Genomic DNA, 14,659 nt, shown 5'->3' on the forward strand with positions numbered 1-14,659 from the left:
ATTTCTATGCCAATAGCCATCTGCCCCACAGAAGTTGGGATTTGGGGCAGAGAAGAGAAGAGAGGAAAGCAAGAGACTAGTTCTGCCCAAGGCCTTCGAGAAAATTCCTTTAACAAGGACACTGCAGATTTAGTTCAGGCTTCACAGAGTAATTAGGTGTCAAAGCATAGGCACGAAGCAAGCGTGAGGCTGGAGATTTGTGCCGTCCTCAGGCTGCATGTCGATGGGCCCGCAGATTTCAGGGATACATTCCAAATGTGAGGCAGATTTCACCTACATGCAGAGACTTTGTTCACCTCTTTGCTTTGATTCATTTATTGCCACCCACTGTCTATCCATGTGTCTCTATTTACCATGACAGAACCCTGCTGTCCTGGGCTGGGTCTCCTCTAGGTCCAGCTGGATTTTGCTTGTGCAATTGTAGAAGGTCCCAGCACAGTCTGAGCCACCAAAAACCAGCACAGTGCACAGGCTGCACTTGCCCTGGCTCTCCTTGTCCACATCTGTCAGGTGAGTAGCTGTGAGATTGAGCAGCGTGTGGCCAGCCCGGGGCACCAAGGAGAGGTGACTGTGTGTCACTGTGCTCCATGCAAAAGTGTCTGCAACAGAAAGGAACGATCGCTGCTGGCAAACCTATCCTCTGCACCAGGGATGAAACAAACAGACAGATGGACACAAGGCTGCCAGAAATACCAGCAAGTGCCTTGTCACCACAGCACAACAGCCACCTTCAGCAATTCTTTGTCAGTCAGCAGCTCTGAGGAGGGGATGGGGAGTTACTCACCAAGGTGAAAGGTGAATACATCCTGCAGGGCTCCCTTGGCATTGCAGCCCCCACTGATCAGGACCTTCTGGTCAGACACTGGCATTGCAGCATGGAAGCTAGAATCAGAGCAAAGCATAACAATAACCAGAGCAAAACATGCAGGGGACCCACCTTCCCCACCCTCCCTCCTCTCCTTCCCCAGACACCACCTAGGGGGGCTCTACTTACCTAGGAGAGGAAGCCTGGGATAGTGGTTCATGCCACAGATGGGAGTCAGGACTCCAGAGTTCTAGTCCCAGGTCTGCCCCTGAACTGTTGCATAACCCTGGGCAACTCACTTCCCTGTCTGTGCCTTAGATGCTAACTCACCTCTGCCGGTGCCGAGAGGCTTAATGTATGTCTGAGAAGCACCAGAGAACCTCAGACAAAAAGGTGCTAATGAAGGGCAGGGGGTTTTATGTTTGCAAGTACCCAAGGGCCTCCCTTCAGGAACCGAGCATTCTCCTTAGAAGGGTTTCTCCCTTCCTTTGGTTCTGCTGCTGCCCAGGCACCAGGGAGGATGAGTTGTGCTGGGTGATAGCCCTGCAAGTATGCAGGAAGCACAGTTCCAGCCACAAAGCAAGATGCGGGGGAGTGGAGGGGGGAGGGAGAAGAGGCCTCTTGATCCTACAACAGGATCTTACCAGCGCGAAGAAGGCTGTCCTGAAAGACATGGGACCGGCACATACTCCATGTAACCTGAAGCATGGAAAAAAAGCAGGAGACACTTGAAATGCATGGCAATCCTAGCAGCTCTGCCCAGCCCCACAGCAAGACAAACACCTCTGTGCTGACTGTGGGGAACATAGGGTTTGCTGCATCAAATCAGAGCAGCAACTGGTTTAATCTGCTATCCAGCTTCTTGCAATCACCAGTGCCTAATGTTTCTTACCCCGTCTTGGGCCAAGCCATCTCCTACCCACCCAATCAGGGCCTTCCCTACATCCACAGCTTCCCATCCCCCTTACTCTAGTCCAGACACCTCAGAGCCATGCTGTCCTCCTCCCATATCATATAAGGGCCCTCATTCACCCACTGTCCCCAATCATGTTTCCTAAGGCAGGCAGCCCTTGGATTCCCACCCCAACTGCCAAGTATAGTCTGACAGGAAGGCAATGTCCCATTCTCACCCAGATCCAGGATGTGCACATCATTCAGGTACAAAGGGGTCCTCTGACCCCCAAAGATCACGAGCTTGTTCCTCAGCAGAGTGGCTGAATGGCTGGGGAGAGAGGGGGATGAGTGAGCAAGGCAGCCTCGGGAACCTCTTGGAATTGAGGGTTCAGGCTCTTTTCACAAAAGCAGGCTTCCAGGAGAGCCATTAACTCGACTACACTCTTGTGGGCTGGGGCAGCTTGAGTTTACACATGGCCATTCCCCACTTGTGTGCTCTCCACATCCATGAGAGCCTAATACCAGAGCACCACCTGCTGGTGCACAACCCATTAACATGGGACAGTCCCCCAGGAAAGGGCGGGGAGCTGCTTCGCATGGGACATTTAAAACTAGAACTGGACCAGCCCTGGGGATGTGACTGTGGGGGACAATCATGCCCTGCCCTCCAGGTGTGGCGATTAACTAGATGGGACCTGCTGGTGCTTCCCTCCCTCTGTCTTTGAGGGCTGAAATGAAGGTGTCTCACCCGAGCCGAGGTAAGGGCTTCTCTCCCTCCACAATGGGCTGGTACCAAATCTTGTACTCAGGGTTGAAGACATAGAGTGTGTTGCTGCAGGCCCTGGACTCCAGGGATGCCATCTTGGGGAAAGTCCCTCCAAAGATAAAAAGCTCCTTGCGGTAGATGGTGGCGCTGTGGTAGGCCAGTGTCGGCACCTTCCCCCTGGCCTGAGGAAGAAAGTTCCCAGTCATGTTTCATGTGTGAAAATGAAGTACACAGGTTGCCATGGGTCAGCTCCCTGCTGGTCATGGGCATAGTGAGTCCTGGTGCCACTCTACCTGCTCCATGACCAGAACTCTAAGATGCAGGTGGACAATATCTGCTCAGTTTATGTCCCACCTTTTTCTGACCTGAACGGGGCATCACCCCACTGATCCCAATTGCTTCTGAACACAAACAGGAAGAGGAGGTCATTGTGGAAACATTTCTGCCCCAATCACTGCTAATCCCACATATGCCATTCTCTCTCAGCCCTTTGGCTTTCCTTGTGCTTTAGTGCTGCCCAGAAAGGGAAGGGAGGAAGGTACATGGGGTCACCAGCTGGAAAAGTTTCTCTACAGGAAACAAAGAGGGAAAGGGGAAGGGAAAAAGCATAAGATGAGGGCCTCTGAACCAAGAAAGCCAGCTCATTATCTTGGTGCCCAGACCAGGTTTTCACTAGCCCCCCACAAATGGGGGACCATTTCCCCTGCAATTTGTGTGCTGTTCTCCCATGTAGCTTGGCTCAGATACAGCATCCAGTGTCAATCCATTCTGCCTTCAGCCTCACTCACACTGGATGCACTATCTGGTTTCCAGGGAGCTTCAAGCTTTTTAACCTAGTTTTCCTGGCTGGGTCTGACTTGGCTCACCCCAAGGGACAAAGCAAGGTGGGGGATTAGAACCCAGAACAGCCCACTTCCCCTTTGTCCTTTTGAAGGCTCCCATCAATGATCCTAACCACATCCCTTCCACTGACCATGAAATGGTAACCAACACACAGTGCCTGACAGTGGGCCTGGGGCCAAAGAGCGAGCACAAGAGCAAGGACATGGGCACGTTGCTCTTGGGTTCCCAGCTGGTCCCCCAACAGAAACACACTTCTCCCCCCACCCCCAATGCTTTGTCTCTTTCCTGCAGAAGGTCCACTACTCACAGCCACGAGAAGCCACTTCCAGGTGGCTGTGTCCAGGATGTAGATGGTGCTGTAGGGCTTGCCCTCCTTCATGCCCCCAAAGACATAGATCCGTTTGGTGTCCAGGTCGTAGGTGGCGGTGTGACCACTTGAGCAGGGCGGCACAGAACCCAGTGGTGGCAGATCCACGGGGAACCAGAAATCATTGTCTGTCGGAGTAACGCCATTCTAGTGAGGGGGCAGAGACCCTCCCTTCACTCCCCACACCTCAAAAGCCCTATCAGCCTTTGGTCAGGACCCTGCTCCCTTCATTCCCCCCCCCCCCCCACTCTTGACTCAGTGCCAGAGGGAAGGGCTTACAGCACTGTTTCTGGGCTTGGAGGTGGAGGGCATGGGGGCAGCATATAGCTGGGGAATAGCAGGGCAGAAAAGAAGATCAGTGTGTGTGTGGAAAGCGGCAGGACCCTGGATTCACCCCACAAACCCCTCAGACACTGCAAAGTGTGCCTCAGCCTCTGCTCCTTGAAAGCCACCCATCTCCCTGTCCCTGCTTCCACTGACACTCCCAGTCCTAACAGCCAACAGCAGGAGCAGCTCACACATGCAGGATTGCAGGTTCAGGCTGCAGCCCATGGCACTGAGCTCAGCACTAGGTGGCACCAATGGATGGCCCCCAGCCTCAGCAGCATGCAGCCTTCTGCTGAGTGGAGGGACAAAGAGGGGGAAATGGCACTATCAGGAAGGAGCAGGGAGGAGGAGGAGTCAGCAAAGAACATGTAACAGCAATAAAACAGAGAACAAGGAGGAAGATGAGCAAGAGAGAAAATGGAGAAATAGCTGCCCATGTCTGGATGAGCTGAGGTGCCAAGGGGGCACCCTCCCACTCTCTCATCCCAGCGGAGGGAGCCAGAGGCTTTCAGCCTATCCATGCAGAATAATGCAGCCCTCCCTGTGGAGGGTTCCACACAGAATGGCATTGGCATCGGTGGAATGCTTCATTGGCCTGGATCAGAGCAGACCAAATCCACTCAGCTCCTGCTTCTCCCAGAGATGCCTTCCGCCCTTAGGGACCTCTGCCTTCCCCTGCCCAGCCCTGAACTTCTCACCAATCTCTAGTTTCCAGAGAGCATCCTTGCAAGGCTGTTGATTGGCTCCCTCTCCACCAATCAAAATGGCTGTTTCTGAGTCACTGAGGCACATGGCGTGACACCATCGTGGGCTCGGACAGACTGGAGAAGGAGAGATGAAACCGAACTGTGTCACTGGACCAGATAAGGGGGCCTCAGGGTCTCCTCACTTCCATGGAGAAAGCAAAGTGAGGAGGCAGGGGCCTGGACTCTCATGGGAAGGTGGTAGCCTGAGGCCCTGAACCCCCAAGGACAGATGGCAGGGCAAGAAGCACTACATACCTACACCCATGTGGTCTAGAGGCCAGGACCCCTTGGGCATGGGGATTTTCTTTTTAGCTTTAGGGAGTAATCATGGGGTTTCCCCTCCACATTCTCAGTAACACAGGGAGCCAGCAGTGGGGAGTCTGGCTAGCTGCAGGATCATGCTCCCTGCACTTCAAGCAGGTGGGGGGCATTTTGATCCCTTTGAGCAGCCATGCCAGAAAGGATCCTCAGCTGTGGACAGGCCCAGTTCTTTTCTCCTACATTTAAGAGTATTGGGAGAGTCTGGTGACTAGGGGACTGCCAGCTCCTAGGGCATGTGGGGGGTGAGAGGCCAGAGTTCCCTCCAGCTAGTTCTTTAGGATAGCTCCTTCCCCCATTCCATTTCCTTCTCCTTTCCCTTCCAAGGTTCCTCCCTCATCAACAGGCCCCCATACTAACTGATGGGGAAGCTGGAAAAAGTTTGGTCAGTCTATGTATCATTTTACTCACCCGCCCCCCGTTAGTGAAACCCACCAAGCACACAGTGGGGCAGCTCAGATTTCAGGGAGGCTGCAATGGGCATTGGAGATTCTTCCTATCCCTCTCACAATGCCCAGGGTGTATAGTTCGAGGCGACCCCATGAGGCCAGACAGAGTACGCATAGCCTGCTCACAGTTCCGGGTGCTTAGGGATTTAAGGGAACAAGCATGAATGTTCACTCTAAGGCCTACGACATTAAACAAATGATATCCCCAAGCCAGCCCAGAGTCTGAGCACCAGGTTCTCACCTTGCAGTTCCTTCACCTCCAAGTCTGCAGAGAGAAAACACAGACAGGTGATGGTCCCCTGAAAGCAGCAGCGGGGAGTCACCTCCTCGGAGGGGCTCAATCCTGTGATATGGTGCAAGTGCCTCTTCCCCCTACCCTGGCACACAGCCATGGAAACAACACTTCTGAACATGGAGATCCATGGGAGTGGATATGGTGCCTCTCACAGTTAGCACACTGGTTCCAATCCAGCCACATATTAGGGTGACAGGCTGACTCACAGGGAATGAAGAGTCACCACCAGCTCATTTCACCTGCCTGCACAAACCTCAAGGTTCAGGGGTTTGGGTCTCAAACAGCATAGGAGAGTAGGTGAGGTCAGTGCTGGTGAAAGGTGCAAGAGAGCGAGCCCTGGAGAGAGAGGGCATCTGTATCCCCAGAACAGGTACAAGTAAAGCAGGGCCCCTCTCTGCCACTGTGCTTCACCCACTTCCTGGGGGGGACCCCTCTATGGTGAGACAGGAGCTCAGGCTCTATGACTCTGTCTCTGCTCAAACTGCCAACAAGGGGAACCATTGTGACAGTGGTTTGGGGATGGGGACACTTGTTTCATTAGGAATGGGACCAAGATCCAACAACTCATTTCATACAATGAATAGCCTTCAAAGGCTTACAGCTTTTGGTCACAAGCTGGGGCTGAATTGGAACCAATGCTCTTAAGGAGAAAGGTTCCGTTTCCAATTCCCCAGTCCCTGTAAGCCAGCCAACTCCCAGCAGACTGTTACATACAAAAGAAGCTCAATGCAAGAACATTTTTAAAAATACTCTTCTGGCACGCTCTGCATTTTGCATCAATTAATGACGTGTCCGATATGGACCAAGAGATACAGTATTGGTAAGGGGTCCTGGACTAGAGCTCATGAGACAGGAGATCTCAGCTCAGCTCTGTCACTGATCTACTGTGTAACAGTGGGTAATGCTCTCTGTGCCTCAGTTTCCTCAGCTATAAATGGGGAGAATTACATTTATCTTCATTTGTAAGTGCTTTGACACCTACAGATGAAGAACTAAGTGATACTATTACATGGTGCAGTGCAGTGACATCAGGAGACTCCAGCTTCCATTTCTGACCAAACAGGCATAGGTGGCACACTCAAGCCATTTGTTCAAGGACAGAACTGGAGAGAGATTCTCAGGGTTCTGAGAGGAACACAGGGGACCTCTTGGCTGGGGGTAGGAACTAACTGGGCAACTGTCCCCAGAGGCAGCACACACAGGTCTGGGAGTCAAGCAGGCAAGATCCAGAATAGACACCCAAATGTCTGCATCTCACTCCGCATTTACGGAGCCAGAGTTACCTTCAGCATCCTGCTCCCTTTCACATGCCCTGGGCTCAAACAAGACTTTCCTAGGCTTCTTTAGCTGGATAGGTCTAGGCTTGCAGATTTTCCTCCTGGCCTCCTTGGGTGCCTTCTGGCCAGTGGGTGACTCTGGAGCAAAGGGCATCAACAGCTTTTTTGGCAGTGGAGATAAATCCTTACTTCTGGTCCTTTGTGCTCTGGCAGTTGCCTCCAAACTCTGACGTTTAACCTGTCCAACAGAAGTCACAGCAGAATCAGCTGCCTGAGGCTTCTGGGAGAAAAAGTAAGCCCGTTCTAGATCTCACTTGGCTCTTTAGATCAGCCTCATCCATGGCTGGAGATGACAAAGGGACAGGGGGGCCAGAACCCCCCATAGTTGGCCCACTACTGTGGTGGAGGTTAATTTTAGAGAGGGAACCAAGCTGATCTAGCCACCAGCTGTTCTTCCTGCTGCATGCCCAGCCAGCAGCGCTGGAGAGAGATTCTTCGGATTGCCAACTGAAGAGTGGCACAGCAAGAACGGGGGCATTATTGGAAGGTGGGAGAGCGGCACAGTGACAAGCTGAAGCATTTACCTGTAGACACCAGGTTGCATTTGACTCAAGTGAGGAACATTACAATTCATTGATCTTTCCAGCACAGACCAGACCTTAGCTTCACTAACCTGTTCAGCCAGGGCCCTGCTAGGAGAGTGGTGCCAATGGCTTCACCTGCCAATAGAGTTTACTGGCTCCGAGTGGCTATGAGCAAGGGAGAGGGTGGGAAGGAACAGTTGAGATATCCAGCGTGCACATACCTCAGTGGTATCGTCCAAGACCTGGATGGGGGACATGGTATCTTCCGGGAGGACTGGTGACTGTGTGGGCTCCGGTGCCAGAAATGGGCGAGTGGGGGTGCTGTTGTAGATGCCCTTGAGCAGCTAAGGGACAGACAGGGACCGCAGAGCAGCATAAGAACAACATTCTCATCCTGCCCCCATGTTTCACACACACCAGGGGCCTAGTCTCCCTCACTCACAGAGTGAGTGAAAAGCTAAATTACAAGAGAGATCAACTGCAGGCCAAAAGCCCTAGTGTCCAGCTCTTAAAGATTCCTAGGCCAGAAGGGCCCACTGTGATCACCTAGTCTGACCTCCGGTATAACACAGGCCATAAAACTTCCCCAAAATAATTCCCAGAGCAGATCTTTTAGAATAAACATCCAATCTTCATATTAAAATGGTCAGTGATGGAGAATCCACCATGACCCTTGGTAAACTGTTCCAATGTTAATTACCCTGACTGTCAAAAATGTATACCTTACTTCTGGTCTGAATTTGTCTAGCTTCAACTTCCAGCCATTGGATTGTAGGCTACCTTTCTCTGCTAGATTGAAAAGCCCATTATTAAATGTTTGTTCCCAAAGTAGATACTTATAGCCTGTAATCAAGTTACTCCCTTAACCTTCTCTTTGTTAAGCTAAATAGATTGAGTTCCTTGAGTCTATCACTATAATGTACGTTTTCTAATCCTTTACTCATTCTCATGGCGGAACCTTCTCCAACGTATCACCATCCTGCTTGAATTGTGGACAGCAGAACTGGACACAGTATTTCAGCAGTGGTTGCACTAGTGCCAAATATAGAGATAAAATAATCTCTTCTCCTTGCTGAGATTCCCTCATTTATGCATCCCAGGATTGCACTGGTTCTTTTGGACATGAGCTCCCAGTGTGATGCTATGTTCAGCTGATTATCCACCATGACCGCAAAATCTTTTTCAGAATCACTGCTTCCCAAGCTAGAGTCTCCCATCTTGTAAGTATGGCCTATGTTCTTTGTTGCTAGATGTATACATTTCCATTTAGCTGTATTAAAACAGTGTTTGCTTGCACCCAATTTCCCAAGTAATCCAGATTGCTTTGAAACAGTGACCTGTCCTCTTCATTATTTACCACTTCCCCAGTTTTTGTGTCATCTGCAAACTATCAGTGCTGATTTTATGTTTTCTTCCAGGTCACTGATAACAAATGTTAAATAACGTAGAGCCAAGCACCGAGTCCTGTGGGACCCCGCTGGAAATACACCTGCTAGACGATGACTCCCAATTTACAATCACATTTTGAGACCTAGCAGTTAGCCAGTTTTTGGAACTTGGACTGGTGGTGATGAAGGCGTTTCTCACCCCAGAGGTATTTATTACAGTGGATGCTCATGCACGTGGACTGCTTTTTTGCTTCTCTTTCTTGCCCATGGGGCTAGGCAATTGTCTAGGAGGAACGGTCACAGAGCTATTGCTGGGAATTAAGCAGAGCACCCAGTGCTGTGATAGCTACAAAGTAACAGCCCCAAGGAAGTGAAACAAGGCAGGAATCCTCAGTACCTGGAACCGATACAGTTACTGGCTCTGAAAGTTTGCAAATATGAACATGCCAGGTCCCTAGGTCACCATCCCCAACCTTGACAGCCATTCCATAGGCCTCAGAATCTGCAGGACTACGAGTGGAAAGCTACATGGATGCTCTGATGGACACACAGATGAAGAGCATGAACTCAGCCCATGGATTGGAGCCTTATTCAGGAGTGCTACAATCAGGAACTTTCCAGCCTCTCATCAATAATAATACCTAGCTTTACAAAGCTTTTCATCCATAGACCTCAAAGTGCTTTACAAAGGAGGTCAATAGCAAGAAAGAGAGGATCCATCTCAGGGGCACTTGATCCAATGATTTCAACACATGGGCAACCAACTGCCTGGATACCAAGAACTGGGGGCAGAATGGAATTGAAACTTCCTTTACCTACTAGTATCTGTGGCATTTAAAAGTCAAAGGTGCACTGGCAGACCTGTGCATAGAACATAGGTCTGGAACAGCAGGGCTTTGGGTCAGACATGAGGTGCATTAGCAGATCTGTGGGAAGAGACCAAGCACCGGAATAGCCGTGGGTGTTGCTGGCCATAACCAGCACCCACAATAGGAAGAGCAGGATATATAGGGAACTGCTTTCTTACCTGCCCATTGACAGTCAGGAGAAGTTTAACAGGGTTGCCACAATCCTTCTGTTTCAACGAAGCCATCAGAATGTCCACCCTCCAGTCACCTTCCCACACAAGGGACCTGTGCAAGGACCATGGAATCTCAACTCACAATGGACACTGCCCAAGGGAGACATCCTGCTCCTCTACCAGTGCTAATGTTCCCTAGAATTCAGTGCCCCCAAGCCACTAAGCACTCAGCCCTGGGAGGAAGCTTTCCCCCACCTTCTGTTCCTTCCAGATCCCTTGGCTGTAAAGGAAGGTCCCAGTGTCAGGGAGAGACTCAGGGACACAAAAGGGACATGGAAGACCGGACACTCTTGAGGCAATAAGGAATAATGGAAGTTTTGAGAAGGAAAAATAAAAAAATCATATGGTGGCGAATGCACCAGCGAGCCATTCGGATTCTTTTTCAGCCTCGTAACACTATGGGGGCGAAGGGCTGACCTGGGGGGAATTGGCATGCCAATAGGGGGGGAAAAGGTAAGCTGAAGAGCCCTTCCAAATTCTCTCCCACCCATCTTAAGTTCCTAACTTGAGTTCTATTGGATGGTCAGAAAAACCTATGCAGTTCTATTCTACAGGCCTTTTCCATAGGAGCCCACACACTTCTTATGTTCAGTTTGGGGCGTGTTTTTGACAATCACCATGCTCTCCTGCCCACAATCTGGCCCTCTCTGCCAGAGAGGTTGATCACAGCAGACAAAAGAATTGGTTACAATTTTTGAGAGGGGAAAGATGGCCAAAAAATAAAAACTTGGCAGGTTCTCCCTGCCGGCTCTGCCGGCAAAAATGTTCAACCCTCTCTGTGCTAGCACAGAGCTCGGTGCTTTCTGCTGGCAGCGGCCATGCTACATCTGTACTCCCCCCTGCTACAACAGTTGCTGTAAGGGGAGCTTCGTGCCTGTATCTCCCATGGGTCCTGCACCACGTCAGACCCGTTCACCCCAAAGCTGGCCACCACAAGGGAGAAGAGGGGACCAACCAGCTGCGGCACTGACAGACTGAGTGTGCTATAGCGCAGTTTCCTGCTGGGGCTGGCCTGCTAGTGCTCAGCCCTAGCCCAGAGTTTTGAGACCTGGAGCCCTATTCCCACTACTCCCCATATAAGTTAGGAGGGACGCACTCCCTCCACATCCTCTATTCCCTTGTTAGCTGAGGAAGACCTGCCCCCCCACACCAAACAAAACATCGGCCAGTAATCAGCTCAGATTTACCTCAAATAACAAAGAGGACCTAGTCCCCAACCATCCACCGGCAGGGATCCACTCCCCACGTGACAAAGCACCTCTCAGCCAGGGACCACAGGGTCCCACCTCTCACTTCCATCACCGGTATAAGGAACAATCACAAGAACCTGGAAGGGCTGGGATGGGGTAGCATGGGTTGACAGAGGGGTGGGGGTGGAAGGGCTGACAGAGTTGGGAGGTGATGGGAAGAGACCGATGTTATATACCCAGGAAATTTGACTTCTGTCAGCCCCCGATGTGGAGCATTTTTAAGGAGCCCCCTGTTAAACAATTGGCAGCATATCAGTGCCTATCCAAGCCCCAACATTTACCTCACATCAGACCCCAATTTGCCAATCCTTTGTGGCTTGACATCTGGATTCACCAGCACCTCCACAGTGATGCTTGTGTTTTGGGAATAACAATTCCAGTCACCCAAACCAAAGACTACAAGTTGTTTTGGCAAAGGCAGAGGCAGCTGAATCTGGTAACACATCTGGCTGGATTTGCTTGAAGAGACGACAAAAAAAAAAAAAAAAATGTGTAGCAGAAATACAGGAAGCCCAAATGAAAACAAGGAGAGGCCTAGGCAGATGTCCATGTGAGGAGAGACTGAAAGGATTAAGACTATTTAGTTTAGAGAGGAGATGAATAAATGGGGATGTGATTAACCTACAGAAAATAATAAATGGGCTAAAGAGGGCAAATCAGATGCTTCTATTACCCTTTCTCATCACAATATAAGGGAAAAGGGGTATTCAATCAATTTAAAAATGGATGGGCAGCTGGTGTACACAGACTACTGCCGATCATGGTGATCGGTATCATTTCACCAGGTCCTTGTACTCCCCTGTCTATATCCAGTTGTTGTCTCTTGTCATACGCCATGTCTACACTACCATTTATGTTGGCAAAATTTATGTCGCTCAGTGGTATGAAGTAAGGCTACCATACCACTGTCTGGCCAACAGCCACCACTCTGTGGTTACCCAGCTCTGAATGCGTGCAGGAAGGTTTTTTTCCCTAAAGCTTTCCCCCCACCCCCCCATCCAGAATACATTCCACACAGGCAAGTTTGAGAACCTCTGGTGTAAGGCTATGTCTACATTAGATACCTTATAGTGACACAGCTGTACCGATGCAGCTGCACTGCTGTAGGATCTCTCATGTAGCAGCTCTATGCTGATGGGAGAGAGCTCTCCCGTTAATTAAACCACCCCTACGAGCGCCGAAAGCTCTGGCGGTGGGAGAAGCTCTCCCAGCAACACAGCACTGTGCTCACTAGCGCTTATGCTGGAGTAATTTAGGTCGCTTGGGGGAGTGGAATATTCACACCCCTGGGCGTCATAAGTGGTAGTGTAGACATAGCTTTACTGTTCTGTGTTTGTACAGCACCTCGCACAGTGGTGTATACAAATAAACAACAATAACAACTAAATTAAATTGAAAGGCAACACCTTTCAAACTGATTAAATATGTACAAGTTCCTTAGAGAAGGGACCCCGGTGGGTCCCTAATCCTGACTAGGACCTCTGGACACGGCAGCCGCACAAATAAACGGTGGCACTCGGTACCAGATCACTGACATACCGGTCACCTGCAAGGGGCCCACAACCCAGGGAGACAGCCCGGTCTCTGATCAGACACACCAGAGTATTACAGCGCCAGCTGCGCTGGGCCGAGCGCAGCCCAGCAATGAGCGTAGGAAGTCCTGCGTCAAAGGCCGGGTACTAGGGAGCTGCGTTTAGTTTACACCCCGTTGCTTGACACAGCCCCGAGCGAAGGGCTGGCGGGGCCGGGGGCGTCCGTCCAGCGGGCTTCACGCGCCGGGGCCGCAGGTCAGGACGCGGGGGCAGCGGCGCAGCCGCGGGATGGGTCCAGCAGTAGCGTCGCACGCAGGCGAAGCGGGGAATTGCCGGAGCTGGGGGCCCTGACCTGTGCGGGCTGAAGGTCCCGCGGAGCCCAGGCCGGGATCCCCCCGCTCCGCGCAGGCCGAGCCTCCGGGAAAGGCCCAGGCCCAGGCCCACGCGGAACTCCAGAGAGCCGGAGATGGGGCCGGGCCTACAATAGTGACCCGTTCAGCTCGCCCCGGGTCTCACCCGCTGAGCTGCCGGGGCGGCTCCTGGAGCGACCAGAGCACGTAGAAGTGGAGGCTGGTGCTTGGAGCCGGAGCCACACTCCGGGGCGCCTCGGCCGGTGCATCCCACTGCCCAAGGCCCCCGGGAGCCCAGCTCCATCGGCGGTGCGGGGACCGCCTGCTGCCTGAAGCCGAGAGGCTGGGGCTGGAAAGCAGCATGGCCAGCGGAGCAGGTAGAGGGAAGCTGGGGCTTTATACTCAGCTCGGAGAGGAAGGGGCACAGGACAGCCCCACCTGGCGGCCCCCAATACTGGAGCTGACAGGAACCGGGGGTACCCCCATAACTGGGTGGGGAACAAATCCCTTCACCCAGGCCTTGTTTTTTTCCTCTCTTCCTGTATTCATTCTTGTAGATGGGCCTGACCCCAATCCGCCCCCCCTCCACAGCTCCCCAAACACAACCCTACCCACCACTCCCCAGCTGTGAAGGGGGCACACCAGTTGGTCCTGTCATTAGGCTGGACGTCAGCCATCAAACCCAGTTGAGCCCACACCCCTGTGCAAAGTGGTCCTGACAGTGACTGAGATGGCAGCAAGCAAGTCCAGCCCCAGTTGCAGCAGAGATTGGCCAGTTCCCAGTGGTGATTAGAGCACTGCAGAAGTCAGTGCTTTTTAGATCTGGGGGCTTAGTGCCCAGCAGGATCTAGTTCTAGCAGGGCTTGAGCCCTTTGTCTGTGAGCTGGGTTGGAGGGGTACCAGAAGAGGATTATGGCTGACACCCAGTCAAAGGTAGCAGGTTTCCAAGTGTAGACCACAGTTTTACCCGTGCAATGCATGTGGCCCCTGGGGCGAAGACAGTCAGAACAACAGAGGATCTTAGCAGTAAAATCAGCAGAAGCCAATAAACTAATAGCCTGATTTCAGACAAATATTCAGACTAATGAAAGAGAGAAGGATCCTCGCAGCCCAGCACAAGGTGTTCCAGATACATCACTTTCCAGGCAGGAGAGAGAGACAGAATGTGAGAATGACTCTAGTTCAGTGGTTAGGGCACCCACCTCCTCCTCCAGCTGTTGTGTGTAGAGCAAGGGAGCTGCTGAACTCATTCCTACAAGAAACACCTAAGCTGTCTGAATCCAGGCAGCTCCATTGGTTGATTGCTAAACAGAGCTAGGTACCTAATTTTGAGAGGGAACAAGCTTAGGACACATGCATTGGGCTGGCATCTCCCATTGGCTAGTTT

The 14,659-nt window shown here is 51.7% G+C and overlaps 1 protein-coding gene across 1 annotated transcript; it reads right to left on the reverse strand.

Moving 5' to 3' along the window:
* Positions 1–90: 90 nt before the first annotated feature.
* Positions 91–13,635, reverse strand: LOC140913624 (uncharacterized). The gene is made up of 13 exons (XM_073350350.2): positions 13,439–13,635; positions 11,672–11,848; positions 10,087–10,192; positions 7,893–8,015; positions 7,094–7,325; positions 5,757–5,780; positions 4,701–4,823; positions 3,616–3,803; positions 2,448–2,647; positions 1,936–2,027; positions 1,450–1,504; positions 785–882; positions 91–599 (listed from the first exon to the last, which is right to left on the reverse strand). The coding sequence occupies exons 1-13, from the start codon at positions 13,633–13,635 to the stop codon at positions 346–348; spliced, it is 1,869 nt and encodes a 622-aa protein (XP_073206451.2). The 3' UTR covers positions 91–345.
* Between the last annotated feature and the right edge of the window lie 1,024 nt (positions 13,636–14,659).

This window comes from Lepidochelys kempii, chromosome 6, assembly GCF_965140285.1.
Source record: "Lepidochelys kempii isolate rLepKem1 chromosome 6, rLepKem1.hap1, whole genome shotgun sequence".
NCBI lineage: Eukaryota > Metazoa > Chordata > Testudines > Cheloniidae > Lepidochelys > Lepidochelys kempii.